The sequence below is a fragment of the Lissotriton helveticus genome, chromosome 2_1 (assembly GCF_964261635.1).
Source record: "Lissotriton helveticus chromosome 2_1, aLisHel1.1, whole genome shotgun sequence".
NCBI lineage: Eukaryota > Metazoa > Chordata > Amphibia > Caudata > Salamandridae > Lissotriton > Lissotriton helveticus.
In genome coordinates, this window is record NC_136059.1 from 1,314,989,494 (window position 1) to 1,315,013,727 (window position 24,234).

General features: G+C 46.4%; 1 protein-coding gene across 1 annotated transcript in view; it reads left to right on the plus strand.

Annotated features, from left to right (window-relative positions):
• Window positions 1-24,234, plus strand: part of ELP1 (elongator acetyltransferase complex subunit 1) — an 861,256-nt gene that overhangs the window by 181,870 nt on the left and 655,152 nt on the right. Inside the window, exon 7 of the mRNA XM_078676240.1 lies at window positions 22,589-22,688. Coding sequence (XP_078532366.1) covers window positions 22,589-22,688 — 100 coding nt within the window. The remainder of the gene's footprint in view (window positions 1-22,588; window positions 22,689-24,234) is intronic.

The following is a 24,234-nucleotide window of genomic DNA, read 5'->3' on the forward strand; positions in this document are numbered from 1 at the left end:
TAACTTACGTTAGTAGAGCGAACTAGCACCAGGCTGTGTTTGTTTTCTTGGAAATGTGGTTCTTTAGGGTGAGGTTGATGTCCAAAGCGAATCCAAGTGACTTAGAATTGGTTGAAAGTCGGCTTCAAAGGTCTCAAGGTTCATGTAATTAAGCCAGTTTGTCCTATGGCTTGCTTGTTGTTCTTGGCAAATAACGGGAATTCTGCCTGGGTGGGGTTCACTCTTAGGTAGGTGCTGACCATCCAAGTGTGATTGAGGTGCAGGCAGTGTTTGAAGAGTTGGAGATCTGGACCAGAGAAGATGTTCAAGTATAGTTGTGTGTTGTCAATATATTAGTGACATTTTATTGCTGTTATCAGTGAGTAGCTCCCTAAGGGGCTCCGTGTAACAGTTGAAGATGACTGGGAACAGTATGGAACTCTGGTTGACTCTGCAGATGGTAGGGATCTTCTGGGATCTTGTGGTACCCACTTCAACTAACTGGTGTCAATTCGAACGGTAATGATCATTTAAGGATGTTGCGAGTGATTCCCATTTGTAGCTTCAGGGTGTGGATGAAGGTAGCATGGTAGACAGTGTCAAAGACAGCTGTGCGATCCATAAATATTAAGAAGTATGGCTCTTCTTTTTCTGTACTAAGGAGGGTCTGTGAGGTGCGAAGCTACAAGATCATTAATAAACCTTACTTGAGCCAAGAAGCTGTATTGGAAGGACAGGTCCGAAAATGCCTTAGGACTATACACTGTTCTCAGAGTGTTAAGAGTTTAAGTACTACAAAAAAGGAATATGATAAAAGGTACCACTGTTGCCACTTTCTATATGGATTTCTATCTGTAACTGAATAAAGACATTTTTTGTACCCTTGAGGGATATGATACAATTTGTGGAGAGTGAGAGGGCCCCTATTAGGCTATCAGGAGTAGGTCTCAGTGGCCTAGGCGGCAGCGAGCGTGGGAGGAGGAGTGGGTTTACTTGCAGATCAAATAGAGGACGCAGATTCGATATGGAGATGGAGGTTCTGCTCTCTGAGTACCAAGCAGAGGGGCGGTAAGTTGAGGTTATGCCAAGCGTTATTTCATGTGAACAATTCTTTACTCAAAACATCCAGGAAATCTAGAGGCTCCTTTACTACTGTGGGCCTGAGTTTGAATTCCATTTGTCCTTAATGTGGTTGTTCTTGATCTAGAGGGCTTCTGGAGAGTGAGAGTGTACATCATTATTTATTTTTCTAGATAGTAAGTATCAACCTGCTACTGTCTTGGGGACTTATGTAATTTAACATTAAATAGAACAGTTTCCTATTATAAGTCAGGTGTTCACTTTACACTGATATCAATTGGTGAAAAGCCACTAGAAGTGAAAACTACATTTTTTCGGTTGAAACGTTAAACTCTGCCTTTCCACTTGTTCGCTGCATTACCTATCTTCCAAGTGTTTCCTTCCCTCACCTCCACTTAAGGTTTTAAAACAGTTTTAATATACATCTGCCTACCAAAATATGAAAGACCATCTAAATACTTTTGGGTGATAGTTTTTAATGCTTAGGCACTTGCTGAAGCAGTGTACCTGCAGGCTTGGGGTTTACTGGGGTGTAGCCCTCCCCTAAACCTGGATTTATTGGTAGGCAGCCTCTTCGTTCTGCTGTGCTATCACCTTGATGGATTGGCTTGATTACACTGCGTAAAATACTCTGGCTTGTTTTTTTGTGTTGTTGGAGGGGTTATTTAAGTGGAAGACCCTGGAGCCACTAAACAGAAGAAGATGTTTTTCCTTATAAGATAGGAAGGCTGCACTGTCCTTCAGCATCAAATTTGTGGTGTATGGTAACTTGTTCTGGATCACTGATACTCCAAAGTATGACCCGTGGCCTTCATGCGGCCCGCCTGACCTTTATACGCGGCTCCCTGGTCAACAGCAGGACGGGACTACTGTTGACTCGACTCTGCACTAATATTAAAAGGATGTTAAATAAACAGGCAAGCCTTTATTTAAAGGTTAATTGAAGTTGGAGAAAGGAAGTAGATAGGTTGCCCTGCTTTGTTTAACTGTAGGTACACCTTCCTTTTTAAAGACATCTTGCAGCAAAAGTTAAAAAATATGATAAAGTTGCTTCTAAATTCAAAAAGTTTATTTCATCAGCATGCAGAACCGTTTCCATAGTATTGAATTGTATTGTATTGTAATTGCATTTTTTAAACATGAATTTAGAATATATTCATTCCCCCCCACCTCCCCTTCCAACAATGCCAATGGTTAACTAAGAGGAGAGTCAGTTGTTATGTGCACTCTTGGGGTAGCTTTGGTTCTTATAATACATGAACAACATTATAGTTTATTAAATCAAACACAGAAGGTTTTGCACAGTGCACATCCTGAAGTCATGTATCTCGAGTTCGTCTTAAATGTGATAGTGAAAAAAAAGGAGGGAAAGTGAAATAAAACAATTCCCTAGGATCACACAATTTGTTTTTTGGTTTCACATTGTGGAGTTCAGCCACTAGATGTATATGCTTTGCTTCCCCTACACCCACCTTACTGCTACCCCCCACACGGCCCCCCACTTGATTACTACCTGTTCTGCTCGATTTTTGGGCTCTATTTATGAGTGATGGTGACTTTAAGCTTGCTACCATCCTGAATCTCTATTCTTGCCTTGTGTTGGTCCTTTTAAGGCCTTTTTGCCATACCTAGAAGCATAAACTAGAGGATAGCTGCTTAATATGATGATAGATCCCTTATTGTTGACTCTAATCCATCTATTGCCTATTGGCTTTGACATAATTATGTGTCCTTTCATGATTCTACCTATAGTAGAGGGTGGATCCTGTTGTCTTGACTTCATATTACATATTGGTATGGTTTGTGTAGGTACTCTGATAGAGCTAAGTGTTATTTCATCCTTCTCAGGCCTACAAGGCCCAGAACTAGAGAGACTCCATTTTGCTTTCTGTCCCTGCAGAACTGAGATGCTTGCAGGGTAAAGGTAATGTTTTAGTTATGAGGTGTTGTTCGCTTGGAGAGAACCGGTTCAGGCCGGCCCTTGTCGAAGGATTGTATTTTTCTTCGTACCGAAGACACAACATCGGGCCGGCCGGCTGGGGATGTGTCCTTGGTACGGGGAGGTACGAGAATTTGGTGGGCGGCAGGCTGATGACTGGAACTTTCCATGAGGAGACAGCATTCCATATTAGTGAAGTGCAGAGGCGGAGTCAGGGAGAAAGACTTTGGGTTGGAAGGAGTGCAGTCGATGATTAGAACGGAGAGCGTTAGAGTGCAGAAGGAGAGGAGATGGAGCAGGGGAGAAGAGACAGTGGATGCTTGGAACAGAGGGAAGACAGACAGCCAGTGAGCTGGAACCAGAGAGAGAGAAACTAGAAGCAGTAGTGAGTAGATGGTGTTCTGAACAGAGAGAGATGAAGCAATGTTTGGAGCTGAAGACAGCAGTCAGAAGTAGTTACTTATCAGGAGGAGTTGTGGTCAGCTGGAGTCTGAAGTGATGTCTTTTGGAAGAGACTGAAGTTAAACTAATCTGTGAGAGCAGCTGGAGTGAATTGGACATTTGAACAGAGATAATCAGACAGAATGAAGAAGCTAGTGGAGCGAACGGTTATCAGAGCGGCAGAAACAATTAGACTGAAGCTGGAAGGCGGAGACAGTTCGTGGGGGAGAGGTGTCCAGTGCAGAGTGATCAGCGCAGATGCATGTCCAAGAGTGCAGAGGAGAATCACAGACGAGGGAGGAATCCAGATGACAGCTAGAACAAGACTCCATACTAATCAGGTGATATCTGTCCTGTTATGTTAGTGCCCATGAAACATTAACCTTGTATTACTAATCCTTTTCCTTTCAGCGGTGTGCAGTCTATTTACAGTCCCTGTTAGTAAGATGTGGATGTGGTCTTTACAGAGACCCTGCAGATCTGTGTATGTGTCTATTATGTGTTGCTATTGTGGTTATTGTAATAAAGATACCCCAGTTCTTAGTGAACCATTGTGCAGAGGTTATTATTATTAATGAAGCTAACCTTTCTTCTAGTCAGGTGCAGTCAGGTGAACGGATGCATCTCCCGTCCATGTGAATGGTAACTGAGCAAGGGGGTGGAGGAGAACTTGTATTTGATGATAACCTTTGCATATTGAACCAGTGTACCTCTTATTCTTGTATGAAAAGGTAACCTGTTCTTCTAGTCAGATGTTACTGTGAACAGATGCCCTGATCAGGTAAGTGATAACTGAATAAGGGAGAGAGGAGCTCTTGGATTGAAGGATAAGTTGTACATCATCTAATTTGGCAACTATTGTGTGATCCAGAATATTGTAGTACTATACCCCTGATGAATAGTGAGACTGATCCCTTTATGTAATGGTAATCATAGGATATACTGCCGTCTGGGTAGAGAGGTCTGGGTTCGCATGGGACCGCGAGGCCGCCGATTCTGATACTGCCGTCTGGGTAGAGAGGTCTGGGTTCGTATGGGACCGCGAGGCCGCCGATTCTGATACTGCCGTCTGGGTAGAGAGGTCTGGGTTCGTATGGGACCGCGAGGCCGCCGATTCTGATACTGCCGTCTGGGTAGAGAGGTCTGGGTTCGTATGGGACCGCGAGGCCGCCGATTCTGATACTGCCGTCTGGGTAGAGAGGTCTGGGTTCGTATGGGACCGCGAGGCCGCCGATTCTGATACTGCCGTCTGGGTAGAGAGGTCTGGGTTCGTATGGGACCGCGAGGCCGCCGATTCTGATACTGCCGTCTGGGTAGAGAGGTCTGGGTTCGTATGGGACCGCGAGGCCGCCGATTCTGATACTGCCGTCTGGGTAGAGAGGTCTGGGTTCGTATGGGACCGCGAGGCCGCCGATTCTGATACTGCCGTCTGGGTAGAGAGGTCTGGGTTCGTATGGGACCGCGAGGCCGCCGATTCTGATACTGCCGTCTGGGTAGAGAGGTCTGGGTTCGTATGGGACCGCGAGGCCGCCGATTCTGATACTGCCGTCTGGGTAGAGAGGTCTGGGTTCGTATGGGACCGCGAGGCCGCCGATTCTGATACTGCCGTCTGGGTAGAGAGGTCTGGGTTCGTATGGGACCGCGAGGCCGCCGATTCTGATACTGCCGTCTGGGTAGAGAGGTCTGGGTTCGTATGGGACCGCGAGGCCGCCGATTCTGATACTGCCGTCTGGGTAGAGAGGTCTGGGTTCGTATGGGACCGCGAGGCCGCCGATTGCTGATATTATAGGAGGTACATGGTATGCATCTTAGGAATTCCCTGTCCTTAGGTGGTAGATGTATGTTGTTACCTGTTGTAAATAGGTCCTAGGGAGGGGGAGATGGTAACGTTCTGGCTGAGTTAGTAATGCTCTGATGAGCTGGTCCTATCTAATCTGAGAAACCAGGCAGAACACTACCCTGCTGGCATCAATGCAGGCCTCGTCACATTACAGGCCAAACTTTTTGACCCCTTGGAAAATCCCTGCTAGTACTCATGTTCTGGATGATGCTGGTTGGGGGAAGTGCGGGTCTAGTTGGGGGGTTGGTGTTGCCACATTGTGCTCTTGAACAAAAGGACTGGCTCTCACTGGCAGAGCCGTGCTTTACCTGATTGAGCTGCAAGACCTCAAATCTCCTTGTCCATAGAAGTTGTTTGTCCAGCTTTCACACCAAGGCAGAATTTTCAGGTTGGAAGGCTTGTTCCAAAGGATTGCTGCTTGCTTTGTTTTAAGGCTCAGTCGAAAACTTTAAGGCAACATAAATAGGTTTAGGATTGTCAGCAACATAGTCCTGCCCCATTGACATATTGCTTTATCGAAATTCACCCGGGATCAAGATGAGTTTATAATGCAGCTAGAACCACAGGAGGCCTCGGAATTCTGTAAAAGCTGAAGTTGGGCTTGGAAGTCTCCCACAGATCCCTGTACACCGAGAGCCTGGGCCGAAATGCCTTTGATGGGTCTGCTTTTGTTTACATGGTAAGTTGGAAGGAGGTAATCTAAAATAGAAAACCTGATAAACACGTCTTGAAGCCACTTCTGCCTTCAGAAATGCTAACAAGAGGCCTTAAGAACAAGTTCTGCTAAACAACTCCGAATCAACAGAGGTTTAAGGGTTCATAGGGGAGAATGAAGGAGGCTGCTTGTTAACTTGTATCCTACCTGTATCTTTCGTTGGTTTCAAACATTTCCCCACAGTAGTTTGGGAGCATGTGAAATGGAAGAAACACACTGTCAGCATGAGTGAAGTCCCATCACTATTATGAAACTCGCCTGCCATGAACCCCGACTCAGAAATACGTGGTTAGGCAGGCTCTGCAACCTAGGCCTGATATTACTGATTGACAGGTCACAGGCGGGGTGGCACGTAGCGGGCGGACAAACGCACAAACCGGAAACTCAGGTAAATCCCCCAGATGAGCGCAGCAACACCACAATGGTCCAGGGAGATTGGCCCCAATAAAGCGCACATGGCCAGGGCGATGCGTACATTTCCCAAACATCATAAAGTCAGATACCACAAGAAGTTAGGAACACATAGCCAATCATCACATACAGTAAACGCAGTGATCATGCGCTCCCATGCCGGACATCTGGACATGTTACCCACTGGCCCCCACTGTGTCCACACAAGGTCGAGGTGCATTTGTTATCAAAACTGTATAAAGACTTGTTCAGATTGATTGTACATTTAATTCCACCCCCGATATACCTTCGTAAAATAAATTGCTGTCTAGAGATTCTCATTTTTGTTTTGTGTTTTTGGATCATTAGATAAGTAATTTAGCTTGGGTAGCTATTGCCGATTTTTCTGGATGAAATTGATGAGCAGACGTGACCCTGATAAGACCCCGGGTTCGTTTACACCGGAATGCCCAAACCTCACTAAAGTGTTACTGAGAGTAATACTCTGACACCCAGAAATTCCAGGTTATAGCTAAGTGCTGGTGTAGAAACCCGTAGTAAACTGCCGTATTCACTAACCCTGCCTATCACCATGGTGAAAGAATTGCCTCACTGCGGCACCTGGAGGGGGAGGGAGCTCAACACTTAGATGGCGGCAGGGTTGACATCGAAGGGGGATTTATTTAAGGGATTGGAGATGCTCCCATTTGAGGAGTTTCACTCAGACTTTGACTTGCCACAGGGCCATTTTCTTTTACACAGAGTGAACACGATGGCCCTCCGAAAACACTGTGGTACTAGCTCTTCTGAACCACAAGCACTTAGAAGTTGTCAATATGTGGCTCATTCACAGGCACTAACAAAGCTGTTTCGGGCCTGTATAGAGCGATTAGAGAGGAGAAGGGGTGTGCAGCAGTCCTTCATTGATAATACCTCTCGTCAGGACACGTTGGTAGATTTTTTCATCTTGATGATGCATCCTGCTCCTCTTGAGGGGGAAGTGGAAACTCCTATCCTACACAATTTATGGTTGCGTCCTTTGCTGAACACTTTTTAAGAGGAGGTCACGGGTACCATTGCAGCTGTAATTGAAAAAGAGATCCCTTGCTCCCCCGGCCACTGTCTCCTAAGGTGCTCACATACATCCAAAACCTAGGTCCGAAGTAAGTTGCAGGACCTGGCATTCATATTAGCCGTGCTCGAAATTGTGAGAAACTGAAAGTTGCCCGGGTGCCCCCAAATAGGGACTTGGAGGACGCAAATGGAGAGGTGGGTGGGATGAGAAGGAAGAATGCTTCTGAGAGAGGCTAGCCAAGAAATCGGTACACTAAACACAGCTCGCACCTGTGAAATATTAGTGAATTGTTTTCTACTCCAGACCACGACACCCACATGAATTCACCAGTGGGATCACCGAGGCCTTCCGCGCAATAGGATTCGGGGTGCCCTGGGCTCCAACCCACTGCCCCATCTCTTTAAAGCCACCTCATGAAAGAGACCAGCAGTAGCCACCAGAGCTGTCATGTCCCGCGACTAAAGGCTTAGATATACTGTTAATTTGTAACACACTATTGTTTACACACCAACTCATTGGGAGCGGAGAGAGGAAGGGAATGTGTTTTTCCTGTTTTGGAGGGCACCTTACCGACTATCGGGATGCATCATTACCTCCTAAGAGGAATTGTATTTTCAGCAAGATGTTCCTATGTATATGATGTGTCAATGCAAAACCCCAATAAAATGTGTTTAAAAAAAAGAAATTGGGCAGTTTGTATGTATGTATGTATGTACGGGATTTATAAAGCGCTGGAATCACTCCCGAAGGGGTATCTCCGTGCTACCAAGCAGAAGGCATAGGACAAACCCAGATCAGTCCTGGAATAGTTCAGTCTTCAAGAGTTTTCTAAAACAAGAAAGACTGGAGCATTTGCGCAAGGCCTCCGGCAAGGTGTTCCAATATTTCGGGGCGAGATATGCGATGGTTTTACCACCTGTTTGTCTTTTCCTGTAACAAGGGACCACAAGTAGCCCTTTATCTTCAGACCTAAGCAGTCGGGTCGGGCAGTAAACCTTAAACTTGTCTGCCAGGTAACTAGGGCTCGTGCCATAGAGAGCTTTATGGCAACATAACTTGAATTTGGTCCTCTGGCGGATGGGAAGCCAATGGAGCTGTTTTAACAATGGCCCGAGGAGGTATGAGGTGGTTTTTTAAGAGCCAAGCGAGCAGCAACATTCTGCACAATCTGTAATCTGCTCAGAAGGGATTCATTAGCTGATGCAAGCAGAGCATTGCAATAATCCAGACGACCTATGATTGGAGCCTGAATCAAGGTTCTTCGAACTGAAAGGGGCAGCCACTGGAACACTCTGCGCAAAAGACTCAGGGTATGATAGCAGGTCCCAGAGGTGGTCAAGATTTGATCCCTCACAGACAACGAAGCATCCAGACGGACCCCAAGATTTTTTGCTACAGGAGAAGGTTACGGGCGGGGCCCGTACCAGCAGGCCACCACTTTGGGGACCAGAGTGCTTGAGCCGGACCAAACAGTAGAATTTTAGTCTTGGCCGCATTCAGTTGAACAAAGTTTTCCGTAATCCAAGCTGATATAGCTAGTAACTCTGTATCCTTATCAAAGGACATGAGTAGTTGCTTATCCTCAGGGTAGGAAAATGGAGTAAAACCGTACTCCATAATGATCTTGGCCAGGGGGGCCACATAGACATTAAACAAAGTAGGACTTAAACAAGAGCCCTGGGTTACCCCCTTAGTAAGCTTCAAGGTTTGGCTACGGAAAGGGCCTAGATTAATCGTCTGGAAAAGCTAATGAGCCATTTGAGAGCCTATCCCTGCAAACCGTCCTCTCTCAATTGAAAAATCTATTTCTGATGAGAGACGGTATCGAAGGCTTCTGTCAAATCCAATAAGACCAGCAGCACTGCCTTGTTAGTATCCATTGCCATTTTAATATGGTCCGTGACCCCAATGAGGGTAGTCTCTGTAGAGTTATTGGGTCTGAACATATACTGGGAAGGGTCAAAGATGCCGTGGGATTCCATATAGCCCATCAGCTGAGTGTTGATGTAACCCCCCACCATTTTACTCATTAACGGCAGAAGCGAGATGGGGCGATAGTTGGAAATCGTTTCAGCAGGTAACTGAGCTTTCTTAATTGGTAGCTCTTGCGCGGCCTTCCAATCAAGTGGCATGACCACTTCACATAATGAAGTGTTCAGAATATTACAAATGGAGGGGGCCAAAAAAAGGTGCTAAGAGAGCGCTGGCATGATATCATGATATGATATGATATGATATGATAGCATGATATCAAAGGAAGAGCCAGATTTCGATACTCTAATCATGGCTTCCGCCTGAGAGACCTGAATAGCATTAAAATGCTTGAGGCCTTCATCAGAGGTTCTTATAGTTGAGGGGCTCGGATTAGAAGGATCCAAAGGATAAGCAGTTTGAGGAAATTGATTGTAGATTAGATTAATTTTTTCGTCAAAATACTCTGCTATACTGTCACATAATCCCTGAGAGGGGAGAATCTGCTGAGAACACGCAGTAGGATTAGTGAATGAATTGAGAATTTTATAAAGTTCCTTCGTAGAATTTCTTGCCTGATTGAGTTTTAATATAATATTATCTTTTCGTTCCTTTTTTAAAATTCTTATGATGAGAAACTAGGACAATATTATAGATAAGCTTAGCTGTTTCTACATGGGTTTTGCGCCAAATTTTCTCCAGGTGTTTGCAAGTAGATTTTTCCCTTCGTAATTCAACACTATACCAGTCTGCACTTTTTTAGGGTGTTGATTTGTTGTTGTTTCATGGGGGTGAGAGTATCTATCACAGAAGTGATGGCCTCATTAAAAACTCTAAGCTTCTTATTACAGTCCATATGTTCATTGAAAATTGGAGCAACAAAGTTTATGCTAAACGTGTCATACATGACTTTATGCCATTGCCTTCGGAGACTGTTTTGGGGAACGTAGGAATTTGGTATCTGATGCCACTATTAATCCGGAATGGAATCAGAGAATGATCCGACCACATCACTGGGCAAGGGTGGTCAGAAAATATAAGGGGTGAATTCGTAAATATGATATCCAGGGTATGACCTGCCGAATGTGTGGGGCCGTTGTTAATCTCCGTAAGGCCCAGGGAGCTCATATCGGCCAAAAAATTAGCCCCCTCTGTGTTTTCACTATCTTCACTGTGAATATTAAAGTCCCCAAGTAACAAGAAATGTTTGGAGGAAATAGTGTGAATGGCAATTTTTTCTGTCAATTTTAAATTAAAATCTTTAGGTGTCCCTGAGGGGCGATAAATAAGAGCGCCCTTTAGACTATCCTGGGGTGTCAGGTCAATTTTAAATATACAGATTTCCATTGTATTGTCTGAGGTGGAGTCAATGATTGCGACTTTCAGCACATCTTTGTATAATAAGGCAACACCACCTCCCACTTTCCCTTTTCTGTCCAGTTGAAGAATCCGATAGTTCTCAGAAAGGGCAAGAGCTATATCAGGTAGTGAAAGTCTCCATTAAAAAGCCTAGATCTGGGGAGTCGGAACTCACTAGGTCCCACAGTTCTGTGGCATGTTTAGGTAGAGAACGCACATTTGCTAAAAACCCATTTGTGCCCAAGCCAAGACCAGAATTTTAAAATTGCCAGGCTAACAAACCTACTACTATTTGGTAAGTCAAAAACACTTTTTCACTTCCGTCAATCTTCATGTTACTAATTTCTACATCTACATTTAAACCACCGCAAATATTTGCTTTTTATGATGAAACTCAAAATGTATGCTTTGGCCTTAAAACTGGTTCTTAAATTGTTACCAGGGTGCAGTGTAGCACATGTGAGGACATATCTGCATGAGCACATATGCCCCTGTAATGTCTAGTTTCATTACTGTATAATGCAGGTAAATAGGGAGGCCATCTTAAGGCATGTACTGGGCACTATTCAAAACGCGTAACACAGCTACATAATTGCTTCACTGAAACATTGATGGATTTCTTAATACATGCACACAGAGGGTGCCTTAGAGGTACCCCCTGAACCCTACTAGTCCTCTAGTGTGTTGGCTGACTGGTCCTGTCTATCGTGCCACACAGATGAGTTTCAGACCCCTAGGTGGTGAGACTCCTCCTCTAAGAGGTCAAAAACAATGCTAGTAAAGTAGCATGTTGTAGCGTGATGGATGAGGACACAAGTGCTGTAGGTCTGGGTAACAGAGGTTTTATTGATTTCAGTAATCGCCTTCGCGGCGTGACATTGCGATAGTAGGGTAATGGAGGCTCTGAGTCTCTACGCGCCGGGGAACTTCTTTCTTTACGTTGGTCCACGCCGGTTCTGCCTCTCTCCCGTGGACTTCTGGGAGTTGTGGTCACTCTTGAGTCCGTCGTGGCAGCTGGGTCTCGGGAAACAAACAAAAGAAGAGTAAAAAGTTCATAGGCCGCACACTACTCCACCATTCCAGCGGGTACACCCCAAAGCATCATGGTAAATGCAGTTTTCTAAAAGCGGGTGCGCTTTTCAAAAGTTCCGTAGTGTAATGCAAGGTTGCAGGCCAACTCTGGACACCGGTGTTTCAGGATTATTGTCCTTCATCAGCAGAGTGTAGATAGATTTTCAGGGGTTGCTGTGCAGGCTGCCAAAGTGTTCTCAGGTCTGGTACCTCTCCAGGCGCGTAGGGCGTTACCTGAGCTCGTCAGCTCAATGGCTCGAGGGAGCCATATTTACGTAAAAAGTTCATAGGTCGCACACTACTCCACCATTCCAGCGGGTACACCCCAAAGCATCATGGTAAATGCAGTTTTCTAAAAGCGGGTGCGCTTTTCAAAAGTTCCGTAGTGTAATGCAAGGTTGCAGGCCAACTCTGGACACCGGTGTTTCAGGATTATTGTCCTTCATCAGCAGAGTGTAGGTAGATTTTCAGGGGTTGCTGTGCAGGCTGCCAAAGTGTTCTCAGGTCTGGTACCTCTCCGGGCGCGTAGGGCGTTACCTGAGCTCGACAGCTCAATGGCTCGAGGGAGCCATATTTACGTAAAAAGTTCATAGGTCGCACACTACTCCACCATTCCAGCGGGTACACCCCAAAGCATCATGGTAAATGCAGTTTTCTAAAAGCGGGTGCGCTTTTCAAAAGTTCCGTAGTGTAATGCAAGGTTGCAGGCCAACTCTGGACACCGGTGTTTCAGGATTATTGTCCTTCATCAGCAGAGTGTAGGTAGATTTTCAGGAAGAGACCCGCTTTAGTATAGCGTTCACGGTCTTCTAACGTGCACAGGGAAAGGGAGTGAGGAAATCACACGTGCATCTGAGCCCTGCGTCGTGCCAGAGGTGCGTTTGTGAGGATCGGGGAACAGTGCAGGGAATTCGCCGTCGGGTGCTCTAAGGAGGTTTAAGACCTCTCCTCCCCGCCCAACCCAGGACACGTTCACGTACCTGGCGGAGCCACACTTCCCTTGAAGCGTGGCTGGGCGAAGCGCCTTGACGTTGGCCTCCCGGCTCTCAAGTCGGTGGTTTCGCCTCCTCGGTCGCTTCTCTGGCGGTCTCTTGCTGCGCGCCTTCCGTGCCTTCTCTCCTCTCTTCGTCTCCACCTCTGCTCCATGCTTCTTCTTCCTTTCCGGGTGCCGAACACATCGGAGATCCGGGGCAGCCGGTATTTACTTCCGCCTCCGAACCAGCTGACCAGGGGGTGTGTCCATACTCTAGCTCGGCCCAATTAAAGAAACAGTCCCCTTCGCTTTCGTCTCTGGCTGCTGATGCGCATGGAGACTCCCCTATCCAGTCTTCTGGGCGCTGCAGTGGAGAAACAGAGGGGACAGGAGGTCGAGGGGGTGTATACGTGGGAGAGCCCCCCTTCGCCCCCTGGTCACACACCACCCCCCCTGGATTCTCCCGATCGGGGAGAGGGAAGCGCGAGAGAAAGTCCGCGCTCCCATTGTCCCTGCCTTTCCGGTGACAGATCGTGAAGGTGAAGGGTTGTAGGGAGAGAGAACCAGTGCATCACCCTGGGGTTGTTGGACATATTATGGCTCATCCAGGTCAGGGGGTCGTGGTCCGTATACAGGGTGAAGGGGTGACCTTCAAGGTAATACCGGAGTTTGTCAACTGCCCATTTGATCGCCAGGCATTCCTTCTCGATCGTTGGGTATTTGACCTCGCGGGGAAAGAGCTTCCGACTTATGTATAGGATGGGATGTTCTGCCCCCTCACTGGACAGCTGCGACAGTACAGCTCCCACCCCGTAGTCAGAAGCGTCCGTGTGCAAGATGATGGGGCGTGTAAAGTCCGGGGACGTCAACACCGGGCTGGTGGTGATGGTTCTCTTCAGGATTTTAAATGCTTTCCACATGTCCGTCATGGGCTCCCCAAACCCGCCAGGTCTGAAGTCTTTCTTTAGGGTGTCGGTGAGGGGGCTTGCTATGTCGGAGAAGGAGGGTATGAACCTCCGATAGTATCCTATCAAACCTAGGAAGGCTCTCATCTCCTTTCTGTTGCGTGGGAAGGGAGTATTAGCAATGGCTCAAATTTTTTCTATTTGTGGTTCTATCAGTCCGTGACCCAACAGATACCCCAAGTATTTCACTTTCTGAAAGCCTATGCTGGACTTCTTGGTGTTGATGTGTAAGCCGAATTCTTGCAGTCGACTCAAGATGGTAGTCAGATGCTGGAGATGTTCCCCCCAAGACGAGCTGAACACGATGATATTGTCCAGGTAAGCGGAGCAGAAGGATTGGTGTTCTCGCAATATTTCATTCATAAGCCGTTGGAACGTCGCAGGAGCTCCGTGCAAACTGAACGGTAAGACATTGAATTCGAATAACCCGTCAGGGGTTGCGAACGCCGTCTTCTTCCGGTCCTCCTCTCTGAGCGGCACCTGCCAATATCCTTTGGTCAGGTCGATGGTGCTGATGTATACTGCTTGTCCCAACATCTCGATCAACTCGTCGATGCGTGGTATCGGATAGGCGTCGAACGAGGATACCGCATTCAGGGCGCGAAAGTCCATACAAAACCGTATACCGCCATCGGGTTTGGGCACCATGACGATCGGCGAAGACCATTCGCTTCTGGAGGGTCTGATTACGCCTAATCGTAGCATCTCTTGTACTTCTTTTCGAATGGCTGGTCTTCTTGCCGCTGGTATGCGATAGGGTCATTGTTTAATGACGGTTCCGTTCGGTGTCTCTATGCAGTGTTCGATACACGTTGTCTTCCCGGGGAGGTCAGAGAACACCTGGGCAAAGGGCCGTAGTGTCGCTGATAGGTTCTCTTGCTGTGCCGTTCGTAAGTCCTCGTTGATGACAAGTTTGTCCATAGTGGATACGGTGTCGGCTCCGGTGGGCAGGGTGAGGTGGTGGGTCACCGGGGCCAGTCCTATCCATTTTTTTACCAGGTTGATGTGGAATATTTGGGTCCTTTTGCGGGATACCTGTAGTTTGTAAGTTGTTTTTCCTATGGTCTCAATCACTTCGTATGGACCTTGCCACTCCGTCTGGAATTTTTTTGTTGCGGAGGGCAACAGAACAAGAGCCCAGTCGGCCACCGACAGTCGTCTCCATCTTTTGCCTTTATCATAACAGGTCTTCTGTTTTTCTTGATTTCTCTCTAGACGGGAGTAGGCAAGATCCCTGATTTTCCCTAAGGTATTTTTCAGGGTCTGACTGTATTCGAGGAGGCATCTGGTATCCCCTTGTTGCTCATTCTCCTACAGCTTTTTCGTCATTTCCAGTAGGCTTCGAGGTTGGCGTCCATATAACATCTCAAAGGATGAACATCCGAGACTGATTTGTCTTTGTCCTCTTATCACATACAGGGCCAAGGGAAGAATGCGATCCCACTCGCTCCCGTTGATGGACAGCATTTTCTTCATCGTGGCCTTGAGGGTGCCATTGTAGCGCTCCACCAGTCCGTCCGTTTGCGGGTGATATACCGAGGTCCGGATCTGGTGTAGGTTTAGAAGAGCACACACCTCTCGCATAAGCTTCGACATAAAGGGGGTGCCTTGATCCGTGATCACTTCTTTCGGAAACCCTACTCGGGAAAACAGCTCCAGGAATTTGTCTGCTATGGCTTTGGTGGTAGGTGCTCGAAGGGGGAAGGCTTCCGGAAACCGAGTCGCATAACCCACGATCACCAATGCGTACATGTGTCCCCTTTTCGTTTTGGGTAGGGGTCCGATCAGGTCGAAGGGTACCCCTATTATTGGCAAAGGCTGCAAAGGCACAGCTATCGGGCGGGTGGTATTCTTCCTTTGGCAGACGTTGCACGCTTGGCAGTGTTCTTTTATGTCCTTGTACACTCCGGGCCAATAAAAGTAACGAAGCACGTTCTGGGTTGTCTTTTCGGACCCTGAGTGTCCTGCTAGCAGATGTGTGTGTGAGTAGTACATGATCTGCTCTCTAAAGTCCTGAGGGACCAGGAGTTGTGGTGCGTCCGCAGGGTTCCCCTGTCTATACAACAGGTCCTTCTCAATCAAAAAACGGGGAAAACGCGGACTGGGGTCGTCCTGGGTTTGGTGGGCCTGTTCCCAAGCGTTATACAGACTAGCATCGTTGGCCTGAGCGAACCTGAAGCTGCGATCAGTGACCCATGGGTCGGCTGTGACCATGGCGGGAGAGGCCCTAGGGTATAGGGAGCTTTCTTGTTTTAGGGTACGTTTAAAGGTCTCTAGGAAGCGGGGATTGTCGGTCCCTATTATGATCTCCTCGGGTAGAGTGTCGAGAACTCCTACTTTGACGTCAAACGTCTTCCCTTCTGTCATCTGTAGGGGTATGTAAGCGACCGGGTACCCCTTGACATCCCCATGGACACACTTGATGTGGACTACTGTTTCGGGTACCACCTGACTGCTCAATACCAGGGATTTCTGCACTACGGACTGCTTACAGCCCGAATCAAGGAGGGCCTTTGCTGTAACCCCATTCACCCTCACACTTACGTAAAAGGCCCCTCCTAACTCGGCTGTGTACAGGATCGGTTTCGGTAGGTAGCCCACATCCATCGGCTCTTCGGTGGGTTTCTTCTGGGGACACATACGGGCTATGTGTCCCCATAATCCACACTCGAAACACTGCGGCCCTTTGAAGCTCGGTATCTCGGGCCTCATGGGACGCAGCGGCTGGAATTCCGCTGGGGAAGGCCGAGACTTCTTTTCGAACCGAGGAGGGGGCCTGGAGGGCTTTTCCAGCTCTGGTGGATGCAGCCGTGGTTGGGCCCGGGAGAAGGTGGTCGCCATTTCCATAGCCTGTAGCGTTGTCAGGTTGGAGTGTTGCCTCAACCATTTCTGCGTTCCATATGGAAAAGCCTCTAGATATACTGTTCGAGGTATATTTTATCCATTATTTCCTCCTTTGTGCTGGTCAGTGGAGTCAACCATTTATCTGCGGCCATCTTCAATCGGAAGTACAGGGTTTTTGGATTGTCTCCCGGCGTTCCCCTTTCCTTCCTGAAGCGTACTCTGAAGGCTTCGCTGTCTAGGCCCAGGTGATCTAGTATGATTGTTTTGATTTGGCCATACGGAGTTTGTCCTGTGGGATTAGCCACCTGGTATGCTGCTTGTGCCTCGTGGGTCAGGAGGGGAGCAAGAAAGAACGGCCACTTCTCCGCCGGCCATCCACATGCCAAAGCAACACTCTCGCTCTCGAAGTTAGTCAGAAAGGCATCGGGATCTTCCCCGGGTACATACTTATGGAGAGAAATCCCTGAGGGGGTTGGGTTGGCTGGTCTGGGTTCTCTGTATGCGGGGTTGCTGGGGTCCCCGATAATCTTCTGGAGTCCCTCTAGCCACTGTGTTCCTGAAAGTGTCCCGATCCGCCTGGGCGGCTGTCAGTTGTTGTTCCACTACCCAGCCTAGCTGCTCCTGCCCTTTTACGAGGGTCTGTAGTAGTTCTTCCATCTTGGGATGACAGATGGTTACTGGGCTGCCCGCATTCTCCACCACTTGTAGCGGGATGGATGAGGACACAAGTGCTGTAGGTCTGGGTAACAGAGGTTTTATTGATTTCAGTAATCGCCTTCGCGGCGTGACATTGCGATAGTAGGGTAATGGAGGCTCTGAGTCTCTACGCGCCGGGGAACTTCTTTCTTTACGTTGGTCCACGCCGGTTCTGCCTCTCTCCTGTGGACTTCTGGGAGTTGTGGTCACTCTTGAGTCCGTCGTGGCAGCTGGGTCTCGGGAAACAAACAAAAGAAGAGACCCGCTTTAGTATAGCGTTCACGGTCTTCTAACGTGCACAGGGAAAGGGAGTGAGGAAATCACACGTGCATCTGAGCCCTGCGTCGTGCCGGAGGTGCGTTTGTGAGGATCGGGGAACAGTGCAGGGAATTCGCCGTCGGGTGCTCTAATGAGGTTTAAGACCTCTCCTTCCCGCCCAACCCAGGACACGTTCACGGACCTGGCGGAGCCACACTTCCCTTGAAGCGTGGCTGGGCGAAGCGCCTTGACGTTGGCCTCCCGGCTCTCCAGTCGGTGGTTTCGCCTCCTCGGTCGCTTCTCTGGCAGTCTCTTGCTGCGCGCCTTCCGTGCCTTCTCTCCTCTCTTCGTCTCCACCACTGCTCCACGCTTCTTCTTCCTTTCCGGGTGCCGAACACACCGGAGATCCGGGGCAGCCGGTATTTACTTCCGCCTCCGAACCAGCTGACCAGGGGGTGTGTCCATACTCTAGCTCGGCCCAATTAAAGAAACAGTCCCCTTCGCTTTCGTCTCTGGCTGCTGACGCGCATGGAGACTCCCCTATCCAGTCTTCTGGGCGCTGCAGTGGAGAAACAGAGGGGACAGGAGGTCGAGGGGGTGTATACGTGGGAGAGCCCCCCTCCGCCCCCTGGTCACACATGTCAAGGCATGGATCTTCAAAGAGCACACCACCTTTGATATGTGAGCCTGGCTTCCCTAGACCTCGAAAATGCCAGGACAGGTGGGAAATTAGCTCTGCAAGAAGACGTATTGCACCTCCAGGCTGGTCCCTCCCCTAAGGTGGGCAGCTTGAGTGAACATGAAAGGGAGAATTCCACCATCTTGTATGTAGTAGAATTAGGAATTTTGGGAGAGGGTGCTGCCCACTCCTCACAGTAAGTGATCATCTATAGGGGGTAGTGACCCCAGGAGTAAGTAGCCAATTTGCTACTGCCCTTAAAGCCCCTAAATTGTGTATTTAGGTGGCCCCCTGACAACAGAAAATCAGATTAGACTACTGGGAACCGAGGAAGAAAGAAGAAGGACCAAAGTGGGTGAGAACTGAAGACCTGCATCAAAGATTGGCACAAAAGCCTGCCAGGTTGCTTTCACTTCAACTATCACTGGGACAGACTTTGCCAAATGTTGGGCATCCTCGCCAAAACCCTTTGAGAACTGCCTAGTACCTCAACAACTTGAAAGATCTCTCTTGGAGTAGAGAAGCTGCTCCCCTGCATCAGTAGGCACCGCAAAGCATCTGCTGGTCCACCGTTTTGCTAGCCATCGGGCTCACCGAACAAACAGCGCAACAGTAGAAAGGTCTTCATATTCCAGGAGGTCAGATGCTTTACCATGCCAAGTTTGGAGACGCTAGGACCCCCAGGAGCCGCCCTGCACCAATACCCTGTCCACCCAGAGCAGTTGCAGCAACCAAGGCTTGTTGGTGGTCCAGTTCGGACTCCAACAGCACAAACAAAGACCTACCGTCGAGGGACATCAGGATCCACCAGGCCATAACTGAAAGTGGCCCTGCTGCGCTGTTTCCCTTCTTTACCAGGTCACCAAGACATAGAGTAAGCCCCTGACAGACCTTAAAGCACCCTTGCACCCACGCTCCACAGCCCGAGTAAGAGGGAGGGGATGGTGCAAACGTGGTCCTGAGACCCTCAAGCGATGAGCCTACCAATGGGTTTTGCCAGACTGGTCCCCCAGTCCCCGCCTGCAGCCTCTTTATGCAGGGACTGAGAACCACAAGACTCTCCAACAGTGCTACCCCACGGGACAAAGGAACCACTGCATACAAGCTCTCCAGCCTGTGTTTGAGTGGCCCAAGACGCTCAAGACCTGAGCCCGCTGTGGGTTCTACCGGACTGGCTCCCAGTCACTGCTTGCAACCTCTATTGAAAGATACAGTTACCTATTGACTTAAACAGGGCACCAACGCCGAAAATCACCTCTGCAACCGAATGCCCCAGAGCCGGCTGAGGTGAACTCTTGGTGCTGCCTTGGACCTTGCCCCATACTTACCTTAAGTCCAGAGTAACATTCCTGTAAGTCGTTGGCAAGTGATGAGTGCAGCATATGTACCGCTTTAAAAAGACAAATACAGTGCATTTCTTTTTTTTTGAAATATCACTAGCTTGAAAAGTACCTAAATTGTTTTGATGAGCTTGGTGCCTTAATTCATATATAAATCTGTAATTGTTATGAATTGGTGTTGAATTCCTTTGAGTGTGTGCCTCAATTACTGACTCTGTGTGTGCAATAGATGCTTAACACTTTCCTCTGATAATTCTAAATCGTTCGTCCACACTACCATAAAAGAGAAAATTTGGGATTAATATAATAACCCCTGTAAACGAGGAAGGGAAGCCTGGACTATATAGAGCGCCAGCTTCCTACAAATCTAAATTCATTATTCTATAAAATGGCTTTCGTGTTGGTCTCAAGCGTCATTGAAGTATACTCTTTATTCCATCAAACAACCTTATCTCGAGTTTCCTAATAGCAAAGTTGTTCTGAAGACAAATCTGTGGTTTGCAACAGAGTTATCTATGGGTTTTAACTTAAATCAGCAGGTTGTACTACCCTCATTGTTACCATATCCATCAACTGCTGCAGAGAAATCTTTGCATAGCCTGGAAATCAAAAGAATTCTAAAGTCCTGCTTTAAGAGAACTTAAGCCTTTCATAAGTCAAACCAGTTATTCATACAAGTGGTAATGCCACTAAAAACAACTGCTGTCAAGATGGTGATTGCCAAAAGGTTTCATTTGCAAATCAGGAAGTCTTCTTTATCAGAAAGTGTTCAGACAGTTGTGCTTTAGAACATTCTCCCCTAAAGCTCCTTGAAACCCTTTGAATGATCAAGTTGCATCAAAGAAATGGTTTGCTAACATAACAGTAACCCGTTCTCACAATAAATTGAGTACTTTCATGACTTATTTCGGACACTAGATGTTTTTGTTAGAGATTGAAGCAGTTCAGATACATGTTTTTTTTATTTTTTTACATTGTTCTAACTTGTTGATAACTCCATTCTTCGAATCTCCATTGATTTTAAATATTAACATGCATGGTTGTGGTTATTAGTTTTGGAACCCATGACCGTCTGCAATATAAAGACAGTAATTTGGAGAAAGGGATTCTTAGTGACCATCACCTCTGCAAAGAAGATCTGGAACCTTTTAGGCTATGAGTAGAAGGGAGTCTTCACTGCCTTATGCTATTGCACGTTGATTGTTAATATATCAATACTTGCACCTAAACTATTGTATTTCTTTCTTCGCCTTATTTTGCCAGTGTCATCTCAATGGCAGAAAGACGTCTTCACAGTATGTGAAGATGCTTGAATATATATCTGTCTTGCCACAACAGGCTCATTTTGAGCATTATAAGAATTGCAACTGGTAAAACCGTAACTTAGAAGCAATGTTGTGCTTTTGCCTCCTCTGCACCCCCACCCCTAGTGGTCTTGCTTCTCGATTCATTGTTCCTCATGTTGGAATGGGAGTAACGTGCGTTTTCTATGTGCTGACACATGCTCCCACTTTTAAGCTTTTTTTCAGGACACACGATCCTTCAGGTAATACCTGGATCGATTTTTGAATCCATGGGTCTGTGCTCAATTTGTGCCAAGCTCCGAATCTGAAATCCTATTCAGTTCCCTCTGCGGCCAGTTTCGGCTTTAGCACAGCATCCAGAATGAAATATTTCCTAAATAGGGAAAGCATTCCCTTGATCAATAAATAGTTCATTGCATTCTAGTTGTTGTCTAAAAGTTAATTCTCAGTGTGTTCATGTTTGGGCAAGGTTTAGTCATTGAACTTACCAGACTTGACGCAGTTATTTATGATAGCGACACACTCCAGGCTTTTTGGAGAAACAGGTTAATGCAGGAGTAATAAACAATTGTTTACAATAGGAAACCCATTACTTTTATCTCTTAAAACTTTATTCAACCACTGCATCTCTCTCTTTTGCTGGTCACCCACGTCTGTGTCCTAATCTGAGTTGTGAGAGATGGAGGTAGCAAGTCTGCTTGAAGACAATGGTCTATCTATGGGAGAGTCTTTAATTTTAAGTACTTTACACTTGCATATGTTCCACCATCAGGAAAAGGACTCCCCAAGATACTGCAGCGAATGGCATTTTTTAAAATTGTCAATCTGTTTTTTCAATTCCATTTCTCATAAGATTATTTTGTGCTCACTTTCAAATCCTAACACTTTATCAAAGACATTAATTGATAATGTAAACGCACTACATCCCCAAAAGTACGCCAGTATATCTGCACTTCACACATTTAACACAATTTGTATTCGGACCATATTCTTTTCTCTCTTTCCTTAAAAGATACAGAGTCATCTGTCACTTTAGATAATGTGTTGCTGCTTTCTCAGCGGGTAGCAAAATAGCCCTACTGTGGTCCTATTTGTAAACAATTTGATTTAGTGATATCAGACCAAGTAACATACAAAGCTCATAAATAAGCAGGAGATGACCACATCCATCCTGTTGCAAATAAATCCAAAGCACATCGGGCGACGGCAATTAATATTCACTTATGCATAATGAGTTATCGTAGCAAATCGTTCATCAGAGTGCAAGGCAATATTGATATGCCCTTATACAACTATTGAGAAAGTCAGCACAACTCTACTTACGTAAAGGTCACCTGTTGTAGATGGTTGTAGTTGGGAAGGTGGACCTATGCCTGCAGTAAGAATAAGTTGATCTGGGGGCTGCTTGTGTATGGTAGAAGATTGTATTTTTATAAATGTGTGGAAAGGAGTTAGTATCTTCTAAAACGGAATACATTTTTTGTTGACTGTCACTGTTTGCATTTTTATTCCATTAATAATTCCTGATTTACTGGGAGAGAATAATATTTTTGTAACTTCTCATTATAATTCCACTTATACTGCTCTTGTAGATTTTTTTTTTTACTCTTGTGCCACATAATGTTGACATCTGTTAAGTTATACATCACCTTTCATTGGCTTTTTCTAGGGTGTCCAACCAGCTGTGCCTTGGGATGATCGTAGACCTCGCGTTAGTTGGAGAGGCGATGGGCAGTTTTTTGCAGTGAGTGCTATCTGTCAAGAGACTGGTAAGTTACATTTATCCTCTCTTCCAGCTCAGAAATAGCCCACCTTTTTCAGCATCTAAACATGGGGTTTGTTCTAAAAGAATTCTGTGATACAGACCCAAACAACTACAAAGCAGTGTTAAGTTGTCTTGTGGTTTACAGATTTTTACTTATGTGGCTCATCTAGTAAAACCTAGACTGCGAAATAAGTAAAATTAACAGCTTATCATCAGGATAATTGATGGCTGGCAATCCTTTACTTTTTGTGCTCCCCATTTCAGTATAAACTGGGTCCAACCGTTTGCATCTGTGTTATAGCCCAGTCCCAAAAGGCAATGGCCATGACCGACAGATAATTGTAATAGAGCTCTCATAGTAATTAATAATGCATGAAAACAATTCAAGCCTTCCATATATCACTTTCTGGACTTGTCTGAGAGTAAATGTAAGTGGCATGGGATGCCCATGCATAGGTCTTGTGGCTTGCTATTACCCATGATTCACGTTGCACCTCATTGATGCCCAACAAGGCTGAAACATGCTGTGGGTGCCTTCTGTTTAACTTTAGAGGGAATGTGACATAGAATTTTACCTTGCATAGGGTAGGTTCCATGCTACCAAGGAGAGCAAAAAATGATGGTTTGAAATGTGGCTCACACTAATTACTAGTAGACTGTGTTTAATTCAGTCATTCATTCACGACTTTTCGTTTCTTTCCCAAGTTAAGTATACAGAAAGTACTCAAAACCCTTTTGCCATGTTCACAAACAAATCATGTCATTCGGGTAGTTGTACCAAAAGATCTGACATCACTTGTTTGCTCAACCAATTCCTCAGCCTTAAAGCAGATGGAGAGCTTTTGGGCCTTGGTGATCTTAAGATGATTTATTCATGATGCTCAGATCCTCCAATTAAAGTGGAAGATGATCATGCATGTATGGTGCACAGGAACAGCTTATATCGACAAACTGTGGGAGTTGGGGTGGTATCCTATGGCGTTAAAGCTCATCTGTCTCAAAGCACAGTTCAGTCGCTAGGTAACAGACACTCCCTACTGGACACACATCAGATAATAACACCAGAGATTATAGGGTTTACTTGTAGCCCTAATAACAATACGGTGGTTGAGGGCTAGAGGGATGTTTAAAGACCTTGCCTATGTATTATCCCCCAGGGGAGCTACAGATACCACAAAGAAACTTAGGGGTCTAGGCTAGAAATCTTTTAGTGATTTCTTAGAGTTATCCTGATGTCTCATAGAGTACACAGGAAAAAAGGGGATTAAACTAACAGACCATATCACCAGAATGTGAAACACCTGTGATTGTCAGTCAACCACAATGAGGATTCCCATCAATGTCTTGTGTTGATCAATATTCTCATCTGGTAATCCTACCAGGGTATTGTGTCTCTTGATCATTGAGACAGCCAACATAACCCATTGGTCGGCTTGGGGTGACAACCCACAATCTCTTAGTTATACCACATGGTGTTGATATGATGGGAGAGTGCAGTGCAAAAACATATAAGTGGTGATTAAAAAAGGATAGAGAACTTAACAAAAACT